This window comes from Oratosquilla oratoria, unplaced genomic scaffold (genome assembly GCF_046742065.1).
Source record: "Oratosquilla oratoria isolate Oo_2021 unplaced genomic scaffold, ASM4674206v1 SCAFFOLD65, whole genome shotgun sequence".
Lineage (NCBI taxonomy): Eukaryota > Metazoa > Arthropoda > Malacostraca > Stomatopoda > Squillidae > Oratosquilla > Oratosquilla oratoria.
The window spans coordinates 674447-692500 of NW_027467729.1; the positions used below are offsets into that span (position 1 = coordinate 674447).

General features: G+C 43.8%; 1 protein-coding gene across 1 annotated transcript; it reads left to right on the forward strand.

Moving 5' to 3' along the window:
* Positions 1-9353: 9353 nt before the first annotated feature.
* On the forward strand, positions 9354-12825 carry LOC143023836 (uncharacterized). The gene is made up of 2 exons (XM_076182473.1): positions 9354-9540; positions 9690-12825. Exons 1-2 carry the CDS (start codon positions 9486-9488, stop codon positions 12434-12436), a joined length of 2802 nt encoding a protein of 933 aa, XP_076038588.1. The 5' UTR covers positions 9354-9485; the 3' UTR covers positions 12437-12825.
* Positions 12826-18054: the final 5229 nt, after the last annotated feature.

An 18054-nucleotide genomic window follows, 5' to 3' on the forward strand; every position in this document is an offset into this window, starting at 1 on the left:
TACCCTCTCAACTTGTCCTTATTAGTATATTCTAAACATGTGGTTATGAGTACATTTTAGAGTTATCATCAATAGTGCTTTCATATTCTAAGCTTGTCATTATTAGTACACTTTAAATTTATCAGTAATAAAATATTCTAAAATTTCATTATTAGTATATTCTAAACTTGTCATTAAAGTTATTAAAGATTATCATTAACAGTATCTTTAATCATTATTAGTATGTTCTATAATTACCATTATTAGCATTAGTTATCATTAACAGTATCTTGTAAACTTGTCATTATTAGTATGTTCTAAACTTGTCATTATAAGTATATTCTTAACGTATCATTATTACTATACTTACCATTAATACACTTTCGAAACTTGTCATTATTAGTATATTATAAACTTACCCAAAATAGTATATTCTCAACTTTCATAATACTTTCTAATATTTGTTATTATCAGTATCCTCTACAATTGCCATTATTAGTGCATATCAAAGTTATCATTAATAGTACCTTCTAAGCCTGTCCTTATTAGTATATTCTAACAGTGATTATGAATACATATTAGAGTTATCATTAATAGTACTTAACAAATTAATATTAACTATAACTTTAAGGTGTCTTAATAATGACAAAATTAGAATATACTAATAATGGCATGTATAGAAGATATGTACTAATAACCACAGGTTTAGAATATATTTACAATTAAAAGTTTAGAATATGATAAGATTGTCAAGTTTAGAAGATACTCTTCAAGATAACTTTAATGGGTAGAAATAATGACAATTGTGGAATATACTAATAATGATAAGTTTAGAAGGTTCTATTAATGATAACTTTATTTTGTACATATAATGACAAGTTTAGCATATAAGTTTACAAGGTACTATTAATGATATCTTTAACATGTATTAGTAAATACAAGTTTCGAACATATTAAGTTTTGAAATTACAAATAATGACAACTTTAGAAGGTACTATATATGATAACTTTAATTGCACTAATAATGACCAGAACGTACTAATGACAAATTTAGAATGTACTATAAATGAAAACTTTAAAGTCTTCTAATAATTAATGTTTGAAATATACTAATAATGACAAGTTTAAAGGCACTATTAGTGATAACTTTAATATGTGCTAATAATCACAATAATCACAATATTGTAATAATGACAAGTTTAGAAGGTTATATTAATGATAACGTTAATGTGTAATAATAATGACAGGTAGTAATAATGACATATTGATAATGCAAAGTTTAGAAAATACTAATAATAGCAAAATTAGAAGTTGCTATTAATGATAATTATAGTACGTACTAATAATGATTAGTTTTGAATAAACTAACAATGTCATGTTTAGAAGACACTACTAATGATAACTTTAACATGTACTAATACTCACAAATTTAGAATATACCAACAATGACATGTTTAGAATAATGATAAACTTTGGAATATATTAGTATTGCCAAGCTTAGAATATACTCATAGTGATAAGTATACAAGGTCCTAATAATGATAACTCTAATGTGTACTAATAATGACAAGTTTGGAATACCAAAAAAGATATGTTTAGTGTATACCAATACTGATATGTTTCGAATATAAGAACAATGACAACTTTAAAAGATATTGTTAATGATAACTTTAATGTGTATTAACAAGTGTAGAATATACTAATAATGAAAAATTTAGAATATGCTAACAATGTCAGGTTTAGAATATACTTGTAATGGCAAGTTTAGAATACACTAATAATTACAAAGTTAGAAGGTATTATTAATGATAAATTTAATGAGTACTAATAATAGTGAGTTTAGAATATACTAAGAATGACAAATTTAGAATAATGACATGTTTAGAATATACTAATGATAAGCTTAGACTATAATATTTATGATAACTTCACTGTGTACACGTTTATTAATCATGACAAGTTTAGACATTACAAATAATGACAGCTTTAGAAGGTACTATATATCATAACTTTAATTTGTACTAATAATGACAAGTTTAGAACATACTAATAGTGACAAAGTAAAATGTACTATAAATGAAAACTTCCATGTCTTCTAATAATTAATGTTTGGGATATACTAATAATGACACGGTACTATTAATGATAACTTTAATGTGTACTAATAATAACAAATAATAATGACAAGTTCAGTAATGACAAATAATTACAAATTTAGAAAACACCAACAATGAGAAGTTTAAATTATACTAATAATGATATGTTTAGAAGGTAGTATTAATGATAACTTATATGGCAAATGGCAAATGATGACAAGTTTAGAATATACTAATAAAAAGTTAAGAAAACTTTAGGAGATAAGTTTAAAATATACTGATAATGACAAGTTTAATAAAATAATACCAACGATTTTAGAAGGTGCTAATATGTGCTAATGTGGTAATAATAACGAGTTTAGAATACACTAAAATAGCATTTTTGTAATAAACAGGTAAAGATAAGTTCAGAAGGTACCTTAATGACAACTTTTAGAAGGTACTATTAATGATAAGTTTAATGTGTACTAATATAAAAAAGGTACAATATACTAATAAGGGTAAGTTTAGCAGGTACTATAACTGATAACGTTAATTTGTACTAATTACGACAAGCTTACAATATACTGACAAGTTTAGAAGGTACTATTAGTGATAACTTTAAAATTTAGAATATAGTAATGATGATAAGTTTAGAAGGTACTATTAATGATAACGTTAATATGTACTAATATAGACAAGTTTTAAATATGGAAGTTTATAAGGTATTATTTGTACTAATAATGAAAAATAGATTATACTAACAGAGACAAGTTTAGAATATATAAATAAGAAAAAAATTAGAAGATATTTGTAAAGATAACATTAATGTGTACTAATAATGATAATTTAGAATATACTAGTAATGAAGAATGTGAATATACAATTAATCAGTTCTGTAGCCGCACGGGCTAGGACGACTCATGGAAGACCGATTCCACCTCCCCAGCCTGCAGTGCGGTGCCAGGTGCGCCAACACCTGACCCGCCTCGTACTACCTGCGAGGCCAGGAATCGGTCTTCTTGAGCCCAAGAGACCAAAGCAGGTCACGGGATTCCCGCGCCATACAGCCCTCCAGTTGAAGGTAGCCGATGACACGACAATCCCCGCCGGCCCAGGTTCCCCGGGCCGGAGGAATCCCGCCGTTTACCCGCGCTTGGTTGAATTTCTTCACTTTGACATTCAGAGCACTGATCAATTATAACTTTAATGTGCTAATAAGGAGAAGTTTAGAATATACTAAAAATGGCAGGCTTAGACGGATCTATTAATGGTATATTTAATTTGTACTAATAATCACAAATTTAAAATATACTATTGATGACAAGCTTAGAATATTTTAAGAACGATATTTCTAATGTGATCTAATAAGAAGAGGTTTATAATATCCAAATAATGAAAAGTGTACTGATAATGACAAGTTTAGAATATACTGATAATGACAAATTTAGAATATACTATTAATGATTACTTAAATGTGTACTAATAAGGCAAGTTTATAATATACTAATGATGTCAGGTTAAGAAGGTAATATTGATGATAACGTTAATGTGTAGTGATAACGACAAGTTTAGAATGTACTAATAATGATGTTGAGAAGGTACTGTTAACTGTTAGTAACTAACAATGGCAAGTGCTATCCGATATAACTTTAATTTGAACTAATAAGGACAAATTTATAACATACTAATAATGACAAATAATGATACTAATAATGCCATCGACAGCCAGTCGCCGAACATCACTTAGCCCGTCCGCGGGGTGCTCCGCCACGGTCAGCGGCCAGGACCGGGCACGTCAACCGAAAGAAGTGGCCACTCCATTCCCGGCCACCGTCCACCGCCAGACGCCCAACCCCATTTAGCCCGTCCGCGGGGTGCTCCATCACGGCCAGCGGCCGGGACGGTGCACGTCGGCCGAAAGAAGTGGCCAACGTCCACCTCCAGTCGCCCAACATCACTTAGCCCGTCCGCGGGGTGGTCTGCCACGGTCACCGGCCAGGACGGCCACCCCTTATACTACTCAGCCACAACTGATTTAATTAAAGCGCTCTTCCCGCAGAGGTCGGAGCTTGTGTGCATGTATTAGCTATACAATTACCAATTATCCAATGAACCACAACTAATTTAATGAACCATGGCTTAACCTTTGAGACAAACATATGATTTCTAGCAGGATCAAACTGGTAGCTTGGCGTTGACGCTATATAGCTAGCTAGCTATGTGTGTAGGTAGACCGTTTGGTGGATGGATGGATAGATCCGGTCGCTAGGTGTGGGGGGCATCCGGCCTCTCGGCCGAGACTGCCCACCCCGTATACCATATACGCGAGATGCCAGAGTTGCGGATGTCGGGTTCCTGCCACCGTCGACCGCCAGTCGCCGAACATCACTTAGCCCGTCCACGGGATGCTCCGCCACGGTCAGCGGACGGGACGGGGCATATCGGCCGAAAGAAGTGCCCACACCATTCCTGGCCAGCGGGACAAAGGGCCGTTAGGTTTTGATCTAATAAAATCGCGCTACTTCCTGAGATTGGAACTTTTGTGCATGTATTAGCTCTTCAAAAACCAGTTATCTAGGTGGGTGGATAAGATCCAATGAACCACAACAGATTTAATGAGCCATTCGAAGTATCGCCTTAGATCGGCCTGTAATTTGACATACATGGGTTAACCTTTAAGACAAACATATGAATTCTTGAAGGATCAAACAGGTAGCTTGGCGTAGACGCTAGATAGTTAGCTACTTATTTGGGTAGGTAGACCATTGGGTGGGTGGATGGATGGATGGATGGATCCAAGCGCTAGGGGTGGGGGGCATCCGGCCTCTCGGCCTAGACTACCCTCCCCGTATACCATATACGCGAGATGCCAGTGTTGCGGATATCGGATCCCGGACACCGTCGACCGCCAGTCGCCGAATATCACTTAGCCCGTCCACGGGATGCTCCGCCACGGTCAGCGGACGGCACGGGGCATATCGGCCGAAAGAAGTGGCCACCCCCTTCTCGGCCAATGACAAGTTTAGAAGGTACAATCAATTATAACTTTAATGAACTAATAAGGAGAAGTTTACAATATACTAAGAATGACAGGCTTAGACGGATTTAGTAATGAAATATTTAATTTGTACTAATAATCACAAATTTCAAATATACTCTTGATGACAAGGTTAGAATATTTTAAGAACAATAATTTTAATGCGTTCTAATAAGAAAAGGTTTATAGTAGCCAAATAATGAAAAGTTAGGAAGATACCTTAAATGATACTAATAATGAAAAGTTTAGAAGGTATTTTTAATGATAACTTTAATGTGTACTAATAATGACAAGTTTAGAATATGCAGATAATAACAAATTTAGAATATACTATTGATGTGATATTATTTAATGTGTACTAATAAGGCAAGTTTATATACTAATGATGTCAAGTTAAGAAGGTAATATTGATAATAACGTTAATGTGTGCTAACAATGATGTTTAGAAGGTACTATTAACGTGTACTAATAATAATAGAATGTACAAATAATGACAAGTTTAGAAGATACTAATAATAACAGTTTTAATATGTATCAATAATGACAAGTTTGTAATATAATAATAAAGAAAAGTTTAGAATACACTAACCCTGACAAGTTTGGAAGGTAAGTTTAATGTGTACTAATAATGCAAAGTTTATAACATACTAGCAATAACAAATTAAGAAGGTGCTATTAACTTTAAGGTGTCCTAATAATGACAAAATTAGAATATACTAATAATGGCATGTATAGAGGATATGTATATTTACAATTAAAAGTTTAGAATGTACTAAGATTGACAAGTTTAGAAGATACTGTTAAAGATAACTTGAATGTGTAGAAATAATACCAAGTGTGGAATATACTAATAATGATAAGTATAATAGCAGGTTCTATTAATGATAACTTTATTTTGTATATATAATGACAAATTTAGCATACAAGTTTACAAGGTACTATTAATGATAACTTTAATGTGTACTACCTAAAAAGTGTCATTAATCGTATATTCTAAACTTGTCATTACTAGAACATATTAAAGTTACCATTGATAATTCCTTTTCAACTTGTCATTATTAGTATAATTCAAACATTAATTAGTAATCATAATTAGTGTATTCTAAAGCTGTTATTGTTAGTCATTATTCAAAAACTCTAAACTTTTCATTATTAGTACACATTAAAGTTTCAATTAATTGTACCTTTTAAATATGACATTATGACACATTAAACTTGTCATTCTTAGTATATTTCAAACTTTCTTTAATAGTACATATATACATTAAAGTTATTACTATCATATTGCAACTTTTTCTTATTTATATATTCTAAACATGTCGTAGTACTTATTAAAGTAGTACTTATTAAAGTTTTTTTAATAGTACCTTCTAAGCTTGGCATCATTAGCACACATTAATTTTATCTTCTCATTATTAGTATATTCTATTATCGGCTGAGAAGAAACCTGCACAGCGAAGCTATAGCGGTAATCCCCTACCACACTCCTGGCCAAATGGCCACTTCCGAAAGGGAGTGTGTGGTTGGACATTCCGCATAAATCATCGGAAATTTAAAATTCCCGGCTCTGTGCAGGTGGCGCAAGCGTCTACAACCCCACCTCCCCCTCCCTATCCCCTCCCTTCTTACTCGGCTGCACGGATTGAGCCGTCACTTAGCATCGCGGAACCAGACGAGTCGATCACTCAACAACCCACCTTCTTTCATGCCGGTAAGTCTGGTTCCAGCTCGTGCTCTTGTGTTCTCGTAGGGAGTTCTCCTGCAGTTTTTCCCCTTTGGTGTTGTGTCCAGACACCTTTGGGACACCCCGTCTATGATTATCATTATTCTATTTTCAGACCAAACGCTTGTGTGTGGAATCCGGCTGCACAGCCAGGATCTCGTCAGACGGCCACCACGACCTCTGCTCCCGCCATGCCCCTTGTTTCTCACAAGCTGGCTTTAACCCCCTAGCCTGCGTTGTGTGCAAAGCGCGGGTTGAGGAGATTCGTGCTGCTCCTCCCAAAACCCGTTCCAAGCTAGCCGCCCTCGAACTCCTTCGGGAGGCATGGCGCAGAGCTCGGAAATTGAAATCCGCTGACGACCCCCCCCTGGTGTGGGCGGATCCGGCGTTAGGAGTGGAATTGGGCCTCGTTCGCCCTCGCCATCCGTCTCCCTATGTCTCCGAGACTTCCGTTGGTGGACAACCTGGGCCTCTCGGAGTACAAGGGGACGAGTCTGATGTTGCGGAGTATGGTGTCCCCGAGCGTCCTCAGGCCTCTCGGCAGCCCCATACATCCGAACATCAAGGGTCCTTAAAACCCTTACGGCTTGCTTTGTCAAGCACCCCCACGAACTCGTCTTCCTCCCTAGTTCACTCACGTGAACCCGGCAGGAAATCTCGCTCGAAAAAGAGGTCTGCCTCACCGAGGTCCAGGACGCTCAGCTTGTCCCCACCCTCCACAGCCTCTCCCCCCAACTCACCCTCCCTTCCTCGCTCTCCTTTTCCTCGCCGTAAATCCCACAAGGGCAGGGAGCCGGAGGACGACACGAGGGGAGAGGGAACTCTGGCTGCCCAAGTGGCTGCCCTCCTTCCGTCCCTGATAGGCCCCGTCCTTGAATCGGCCCTATCACATTATCCGGCCTTTCAGACCGCGCAAATCATAACGCACCCCTCTCCAGAGCAACCTCCTATTGAACCTACGGCTCTAGCCCCCCCTCCCACTCTCCCTCCTGGTCCTTCCCTCCGCCCCTCCGTGCCGGCGACAGGTATAGGACTAGAAGGCCCCTCTCAGGAGGAACCCCCCAATCAGACGTCCGTCGGGTTGGACGGGGTGGAGGACCACTACAGTTCTTCTTTACCTTATCCTCCTACCATGACGGACTCTTTTGAGTTCCGCCCCTTCTCATGGTGTGACCTTCCCCGGTCCTGGGAGTACTCGTTTGGAGAAGATCACAAGCTAGTGGCCTGGTCTCCCGACTACTCGCTACCGGAGGGCTGGAGGAGGAGAGATGACGTTATCCTAAAGTGGGCCAACGACGCGGAGGGGGCTAAGGTTCTATATAAGATTCGACCCCTCTCCGCCCCGGCCTCCACGCCCTCCAGGATTTCCACCTCTAACACTCTGGACGCATTAGGTGCTCTCCTGGAGAACACTCGTTTAAACCCTGATGGGCATATGTTTGTCGACAGGTCGGGGGACTCACCGGCGGTAGCACTCTCCCCAAACGCCTGGTTCCCGCAGGAGAAAGGGGAGAAGGCCTTAGACATCCCTGCTCTCTTCGAGCGGGCCCAAGACCAACCCAAGACGGTTCCTCCTCGACGGCATATCCCTTCATCATTCCCCGTCGTCCTGCCACCACCCTTCGCGCCGGAGGGTCTGCGCGATTGCTTATGGCACTCTGGCAGGGACCCCGCCCTCCCCCATCAACTTAGTGAACCGGAGGCTAAGTTGCTGACGACGGAGGCCTCGACCAGACAAGACCTTGCCTCTACCATCTCGACCGTCACGGCAATCGCGATGATGAGGAACTGGCTGACGACGCTCGCCACGAGCTTTGAGGACTTCCCGCGGGAAGAATTGAGGTGAGTGGGATATTTCAATGTATACAGAGGGTCCAGACCTGTCCTGGCGTGAGACGCTCAGGTAGCGTCTTCACCCAGGACGGAGCCTCTTGACTAGCACCCAAGGACGAGGTCGTTCGGAAACGACCTCGGCCTCGCATATGTTATACGTTCTACAATTGAGCGATGTGACTTTATTACACCCTCCGGGGATCGGGATCCTTCTCGCCCTACTAATTTGATTCGCGTGTTTTATGTATGCAGAGACACCCTGGCGGCACTCTCTACCGTGGCAGAGGGTACAGCCAACATGGCGTCATCAGCCCTACCCCCAGCAGCGAGGGCCTTCACCGCGGCTCGTTTGGCAGCTCGTCAGTCTGCAGCGCGGTCGGCCCCGGAGATAGCTCGCCGGGGCGTGGTGAGAGCAGCTCCCCTTTCCCGTGGTCTGTTCGACCAGGAAGCGACAGACCGCGTCTTCGCTACGGTCCCGACCGTCATCCAGATCCAACAACCATCCCAACCGAGACCTCGGCCCTTACCTGCTTACAGGTCCCACTCTCTATTCAGGCGCCCGCCCCCATACGCGCGCCAACAACAACAACAACAACATCAACAACAACAGCGGGCATACCGTCCACCACCCACAGGGAGGATAACCCAGCGCCCGCATCAGCAACAGCCCCAGACATTTCGGCGCCAACAATCGCAACACCACACCTCCTCCCAACCCCAGAGGACCACCAACCAACGAAAACATCAGCAGCAACAACAGCAAAAGTTCAAGAACTTCTGAAGGCCCCCAAGTGGGGTGTCTCCTGGGCTGGCACCACGCGTGGCCTGCGCACGGATGGGCCTCCAGGGTCATCCGCCAGGGACTCACCTGGCCTTGGGTCTCTCTCCCGGTGGGTCTCCTTACCTTTATCCTCTGAGGGAACTGTGGTGATACTCTTACATAGTATGGATAGTAACTTGTCCCAGCCCTTCAGGCTTGGGGGGGGGGGATATACACATTACTACCGATAGGCTGATTCCTTATTCTTTCCTCCCACAGCCACTACGCCACCCTCCCGCGTCATCCAAGGTGTCCTCTTCAGTGCTGCCCCACGTGAGAGACATGAAGGAAAAAGGAATAGTGGAACCAGCGACAGGTCGGGTCTTTCTGTCCCGTCTTTTTACCGTACCAAAGAAAGACCCAGGGAAAACGAGACTGGTTATGGACCTGAGCGCACTGAACAAATTTTTGAAACCCCTGCGATTCAAGATGGTGTCGGTGGCTCAGGTTCGGTCAGTGCTCCGGGAGGGAGACTGGTTAGCGTCCCTGGACCTTCAGGACGCATATTGGCATGTCCCCATCCACCCCCGATTTCGCCGGTTCCTGGCGTTCCAGGTCGGGAGGGAGACGTATCAATTTACCAGACTCCCTTTCGGACTCTCGCTTGCCCCGAGGGTCTTCACAAAGCTAGCGAGAGTGGTAGGCGCACGCTTGGCGGAGGCAGGCGTCTCCACACTCATGTACCTGGACGACTGGTTGATACATTCGCCCACCGAGGAGGGTGCATCAACCAATGTCTCGGTGGCTCTAAGAATCTTGACGGAGATGGGCTTCAAGGTAAACTGGGACAAATCTACCCTCACCCCTACACAAAAACTTCATTGGCTCGGGATCGAGTGGGACACGATCAACGCCTCCCTGTCACTGGCTCCAGACAACGCTCTTCGGACACTCCGCTGTGTCAGGAGGGCATTCTTCTCCCAAACGTTCTCCCGCCGTCAGTGGGAGGGCCTGTTAGGTTGCCTCAACTTCGCGGCCCCGGCCCTTCCACTGGGCCGCTTGAAACACCGACGGCTAACGCGAGAGGTCAACAGGAGCATCCCACTCTTCCCGCGCGACCTTCCCAGGCCGGTACCCTCAACACTCCACAGCTTGTTACGTCCCTGGCTTCGGCCAGGGGTCCTACGCCAGTCAGTCCCATGGTCCCCGCCCCCACCTCGGATAACAGTAGCGACGGACGCCTCGGACATAGGGTGGGGCTTCCAGTCGAGCTGGGGACATCAAGCGTGCGGGGGATGGTCGGAAGAGAGAAGGTCGCTACATATCAACCTTCGGGAGCTGATAGTGGTAAAAGAATGGCTCGAACGGCACCCCGAAATCTCCTACACGAGCGTCCGCTTCGATATGGACAATGTGACGGCAGTACAGTGCGTGCAGAGGCAAGGTACGGCCCGATCAGGTCCACTCCTAGCCCTGTCGGAGGACATCTTCGCCGAGGCATCACGCAGGGCCATTTCTCTCTCGGCGAAGTATGTTCCGGGCCGGGAGAACGAATGGGCGGACGCTCTATCCAGGTTCCGGGAGACATCGGTGGAGTGGCAACTACGTCCACAAGTGTTCGAGTCGCTCTCCCTCCGCTACGGCACCCCGGAGGTGGACCTATTTGCCTCCCCGAGCACGACCCAGCTCCCCCTCTTCCTCTCCTACAACCACAGAACACGCGCAGGAGGCCCGGACGCCTTCACGGAGGACTGGAACCGCTGGAAGTATGTTTACATATTTCCTCCTCCAGCGACAACGGTCCTCCTGAAGGTGGTGCAGACCCTCAGGTCCTTCAAGGGTCGGGTCCTCCTGATAGCTCCCTACTGGCCAGCTCAGCCGTGGTTCGGGGAGCTAATGAAGTGGTGCCCTTCTCCCCTTCTACTAGGGTCAGCCTGCCTGGCCAGCAGCCTTACCGCACCTCTCCAAGCGTCACTTCGACTTCACGCTTGGAGTTTCTACGGGGAGCTCTCGGCCAACTCTTCTCTACAGAGGCAGTAGACAAGATGCTGAGAGCTCACCGTCCATCCTCAGTGCGGCAATATGAATCCTGCTGGCGGAGATTCCAGGACTTCCTTCGGAGACACGCGATAGTGACCATCTCCGCTAGCACAGTTCTGGACTTCCTGTCTTGGCTAGCTGACACCACCAACAGGGCACCGGCGACAATCTCGGCTCACTACGCAGCCCTCGCTGATCCACTCTACTTCGGCATGAACATCACAGTGCCACAAAGGGCGCGAAACCTTCTAATGAAGGGGATCCGCGCCTCGAGAGAGCCGAGACGTCAGCCGGTCCTAGCCTGGTCCTTGCATCGTGTTCTGCAGTACCTGACGTTCGAAGGGACCATCATGGAGGAGGAACACTTCCTTCAACGTGCCGTCTTCCTGCTCGCCCTGGCTACGGGTTACAGGGCGTCACAGCTGGCGGCGATCACCCGCCACCAGTCCTTCTCCAAACTGGAGGAGGACTGCTCTGCCCTAACTCTCGCTCCATCACCTACATTCCTAGCCAAGAATGAGCAGGCGGACGACATGATTGGCCCTATCAGAATACCATCCTTCCTGGAGGAAGGAAACCCACACCCGCTGTGCCCGGTCCGTGCGTTTAAAGACTACGTGGAACGCACGGAAGGGGTGTCCGAGGATCATCTCTTCTACAATTCGAAATCTCGGAACCCCCTAACCCCGAGGTCCCTGGCGCGTTTACTTTGCCGCGTTATAGAGAAGGCCGACCCGGGCCATGCCCCCCACGCCCACAACATCAGAGGCCTCGCGGCATCGCTGGCGTTTCTCCGCACCCACTCTGTGGAACGGGTGCAGGACCTTGGGGGCTGGGCATCAGCAACTTCCTTCAGGACACGGTATCTCTACCACTCGATCATCCCTGTCCCATGTGTCGCCATGGGAACGGCTCCACCCCTCTCTTCGCAAAAGAAGGGGGGCAAAGGGCGACCGAGGGGTAGGGGAAGGCCCAGGAACCGCTGAGCAAGATACAATATTCTACATAGAATTTATGCACTATGTAAATTGTACAATATTATTTTTATAAAAAATAAACAAATAAATGAATATATATATATATATTGATATTGATATCGATATAAGTACTTGATGCTTTTTGTCTCCCCTCTACTGAATGATAAGATGAATAGTCTCCCATACGAGACACACGTAATAACGGCTTGAGCCCTGTCCTCGACTACAATTTGGGCTTCACCTTCTCCTCCCACCTATCCTCGTCTCATGCATAGCTTCGCTGTGCAGGTTTCTTCTCAGCCGATAATACTTCTTTGTCGCGGCTAGTGCCGCTTAAATCGTTTTTATCGGCTTAAGAAACCTGCACAGATTTAGGGTCCCTCCCTCCTCCCACAGGCGAAGCCTTCATTTCTCATTGAAGTGACGGCTCAATCCGTGCAGCCGAGTAAGAAGGGAGGGGATAGGGAGGGGGAGGTGGGGTTGTAGACGCTTGCGCCACCTGCACAGAGCCGGGAATTTTAAATTTCCGATGATTTATGCGGAATGTCCAACCACACACTCCCTTTCGGAAGTGGCCATTTGGCCAGGAGTGTGGTAGGGGATTACCGCTATAGCTTCGCTGTGCAGGTTTCTTAAGCCGATAAAAACGATTTAAGCGGCACTAGCCGCGACAAAGAAGTAAACTTGTCATAGGTAATACACATTCTAAACCTATCAGTAGTTAATTGTAAATTTATTATCATTAGTGTACATTACAGTTATCATTAGTACCTTGTAAGCTTGTCATTATAAAGTTATTATAAATAGTATCTTCTAAACATAATATTTTAGTATATTCCAAACTTGTCATTATTAGTAAATATTGAAGTTATTATTAATAATACCTTCTAATGTTGTCATTATTAGTACCTTCGAAACTTTTTAGTATTAGTACACATCCAAGTTGTCATTTTTAGTACCTTGTTATTATTAATACAAATTAAAAATATCTTTGATAGTACCTTCTAAACTTGACATTATTGGTATATTCTAAACTTGTCATTATTAGTGCACTTTGAAGTTGTCATTATGAGTACCTTCTAAACTTAGTACAAATTAAAGTTATCATTGATAATACCTTGCAAATATTAGAAGCTTCAAAATTTGTCATTATTAGTACATTTTAAAGTTATCATCAATAGTTCCTTCTAAAGCTCTATTCTAAACTTTTCATTGTTACTACATATTAAAGTTATCAATAATTATAGATTCTAGACTTGTCATTACTATTAGTTTCAAAAGTTGTCATTTTAGTACGCATAAAAGTTATTATTATTAGTATCTTGTCATTATTTGTACATCGTAAACTTTTCATTATAAGTACACGTTAAAGTTATCGTAAGTATTGCCTTCTAAACTTATCTTTATTACATTAATAGTAGCTTTAAACTTGCCATAATTAGTATACGATATTTGGACAGATTTAAGATGTCATTATTAGTACCTTTTAAATTTGTCTTTATTAATATATTCTAAACTTTTCATCATTAGGGTATACTAAAGTTGTTATTATTATAATCTAAATTTGTCATTTACGTAACTTGTCATTATTAGAACACAAACCTTCTAAATTTTTCATTTTAATATATTGTAAACTTCTCATTATTAGTATATTCTAAACTTGTCATTATTTGTGATTATCTGACCATTAGAATATAAATTTGACATTATTAGTATTTTCTAAAGTTTTCATTATATGTACACGTTAAAGTTATCATCATTTGTACATTCTAATCTTCTCTTTATTTGTATGTTAAAAACTTGTCATTATCAGTATATTTCAAACTTATCATTATTAGTACACATTAGAGTTACCAAGTTATTATTAGTAGTATCTTCTAAACTTGTCATTACTTGTATATTCTAGTATTAATAGTACACATTAAGAGTACTTTCTAAACATCATTATTAGTATATTCTAAACTTGTCATTATTAGTACACGTTAACGTTATTATCAATATTACCTTCTTAACTTACCATGATTAGAAGTTACTTTTAATGTTGACTTTAATTTGCACTAATAATATGTTTAGAATATACTAATAATGACAAGTTTAGATTTTTATTTTCCCCTAGGGTCTAGTTACTCTCATACTAGAGAGACAACCGGAACACCATGGGGGGTGAGTGAGGCCATAAAGGCTTCACTCTATTTTTATTCGCCTTTTTTTCGGGTGGAGGCTCAACCACATTGGGGTCGACCCGAGCGTCAACGGGTCTCCCATCGAGTACCTCATAAACATATATATAAATAATTTACTGCATAACTCTGGATATAATGAAACAAATATAAAAGACATGACATACCCCTCCGCTTTGGAAGGGATAAGAAGGCTTTAAAAAAGAGACCAACGGGCCGATAGTGGAAGAAAGATGACTGGAGTTAAGCAGTCGGAGTTATGTACATAGAAGAAAGGGGATAGAGTACCAAGGAGGAAGGTAGCAGGTACCTTAGAAAATGACCATCCGGTAGCCACTCAGAGGTGGGGCGCCATCTACCCTCAGGTCACATGACCCACCACGCCGGTGGTCTTCTGCCAGGTTCTCCAGATGGAGACCCCGCCTCGGACCACGCTCATTGCGAGGAACTTCATTAAAGTTAATTTTAATGATAACTTTAATGTGTACTAATAATGACAAGTTTAGAATATACTAATAATGACAAACTTAGAATATACTATTAATACTTACTTAAATGTGTACTAATAAGGCAACTTTATAATATACTAATGATGTCAAGTTAAGAAGGTAATATTGATGATAACGTTAATGTGTAGTAATAACGACAAGTTTAGAATATACTATCCGATATAAGTGCTATCCGATATAACTTTAATTTGAACTAATAAGGACAAATTTATAACATACTAATAATGACAAATAATACTACTAATAATGCCATGTTTAGAAGTTACTATTAATGATGACTTTAATGTGCACTAATAATATGTTTAGAACATACTAATAATGACAAGTTTAGAAGGTACAATCAATTATAACTTTAATGAACTAATAAGGAGAAGTTTAGAATATACTAATAATGACAGGCTTAGACGGATTTAGTAATGAAATATTTAATTTGTACTAATAATCACAAATTTAAAATATACTCTTGATGACAAGGTTATAGTATTTTAAGAACTGTAGTGTTCTGTAGCCAACACGTGTAATTACCCCTTCAGGACTCGTGATCGCCGAGTACGGGATAAACTATAGTCACCCCTCAGAACATGCATTCAATCAATTATATTTAATATAAATAATAATATTCATTATATCATCTTTATATATTTTGTAAATAAAATAAAACATATCTCTCTGCATCCTGTAAAAAGGATATGTATGTATTGTAACAGGATATCAAATGATTTTATACTAAAGACAAGGAGTCCAGAATTTCGCCAACATTTTTGTAGATACTGTCATCGCCATTTCCAATAAAGAGATCAGTCATGGGATTGACTTTAAATATCCTAGCTCCTTCCACCAAGGACAGTTGTAGTAACCACTATAATTGGTGACAACTGGAGTGTTCGCCAGCCCTGGACTCTCGCCGCCCCTGCCCGCCAGCCCCGGATCCTCGCCGCCCCAGCCTGCCCGCCAGCCCTGGACTCTCGCCGCCCCAGCCTGCCCGCCAGCCCCGGATCCTCGCCGCCCCAGCCTGCCCGCCAGCCCCGGATCCCCGCCGCCCCCAGCCTGCTCGTCCAGCCCGACCCCGCCCGCCCGTCAGCCCCGGCCCGCACGCCGCACCAGCGTGCCCAGCCCCGCCCCGCCATCCCGGCATGGCTACCCAGCCCAGTACCACCGCCCCGGCCAGCCCGCCGCACCAGCGTGCCCAGCTTCGCCCCACCGTCCCGGCTTGGTTTCCCAGCCCAGCCCATCGTCTCGCCACCATGCTCAGTACAGCCCCACCGTCCCAGCGTGCCCAGCCCCGCCAACCCAGCTGCCCACGAACATTGCTTACACGCTAACCACGTAAGCGTGACGGACAATCAACCACAGGATGTTTCGAACACCACCACTGCCGCCGCTGCAACCGCAGCCACCACAGCTACAGCCGCAGCCACAGCCAGTGCAGCCACTGATGCCACTGCACACACACACACACACACACACACACACACACACACACACACACACACACACACACACACACACACACACACACACGCATGCACGCCCACGCACGCGAGCACGCTCGCACGCACGCACGCGCACGCGCCCACGCACGCACGCACACGCCCAGCCCCGGATCCTCGCCGCCTCAGCCTGCCCGCCAGCCCTGGACTCTCGCCGCCCCAGCCTGCCCGCCAGCCCCGGATCCTCGCCTCCCCAGCCTGCCCGCCAGCCCCGGATCCCCGCCGCCCCCAGCCTGCTCGTCCAGCCCGACCCCGCCCGCCCGGCCTGCCCAGCCCTACCGCCCCGGCCTGCCCGTCCAGCCCGGCCCCGCCGACCCGGTCAGCCCCGGCCTGCACGCCGCACCAGCGTGCCCAGCCCCGCCCCGCCATCCCGGCTTGGCTACCCAGCCCAGTACCACCGCCCCGGCCAGCCCGCCGCACCAGCGTGCCCAGCTTCGCCCCACCGTCCCGGCTTGGTTTCCCAGCCCAGCCCATCGTCTCGCCACCATGCTCAGTACAGCCCCACCGCCCCAGCGTGCCCAGCCCCGCCAACCCAGCTGCCCACGAACATTGCTTACACGCTAACCACGTAAGCGTGACGGACAATCAACCACAGGATGTTTCGAACACCACCACTGCCGCCGCTGCAACCGCAGCCACCACAGCTACAGCCGCAGCCACAGCCAGTGCAGCCACTGATGCCACTGCACACACACACACACACACACACACACACACACACACACACACACACACACACACACACACACACACACACACACACACACACACACACACACGCATGCACGCCCACGCACGCGAGCACGCTCGCACGCACGCACGCGCATGCGCCCACGCACGCACGCACACGCACGCACGCACGCGCACATGCACGCACGCACGCACGCCCACGCACGCATGCCCACGCACGCACGCAAACACGCACACGCACGCACGCACACACACGCACACTACAAAGAAACAACAGATATCGTTCCTCCTACCTCGTCACTAGGGAGAGAGTTCTGTAGTGTTCTATAGCCAACACATGTAATTACCCCTTGAGGACTCGTGACCGACAAGCACAGGATAAACTATGGTCACCCCTTGAAACATGATTTCGACATATTTTAATTAATATAAATAACAATATTCATTATATCAACTTGATTTATCTTGTAAATAAAATAAAACATATTCCTCTGCATCCTGTAAAAAGGATATTTATGTATTATGAAAAGATTTTGAATAATTGCATATGTAACACTACAGAACCACAATTTTAATGCGTTCTAATAAGAAAAGGTTTATAATAGCCAAATAATGAAAAGTTAGGAAGATACCTTAAATGATACTAATAATGAAAAGTTTAGAAGGTATTTTTAATGATAACTTTAATGTGTACTAATAATGACAAATTTAGAATATACATATAATAACAGATTTAGAAAATACTATTGATGTGATAT

Bases quoted from the DNA above. Each gene is read 5' to 3' on its own strand.
- LOC143023836 (XM_076182473.1), top strand. From the start codon at position 9,486: ATGGGCCTCCAGGGTCATCCGCCAGGGACTCACCTGGCCTTGGGTCTC. The intron at 9,541-9,689 runs GTGGGTCTCCTT...TTCCTCCCACAG, and splicing joins GGCCTTGGGTCTCTCTCCCG to CCACTACGCCACCCTCCCGC.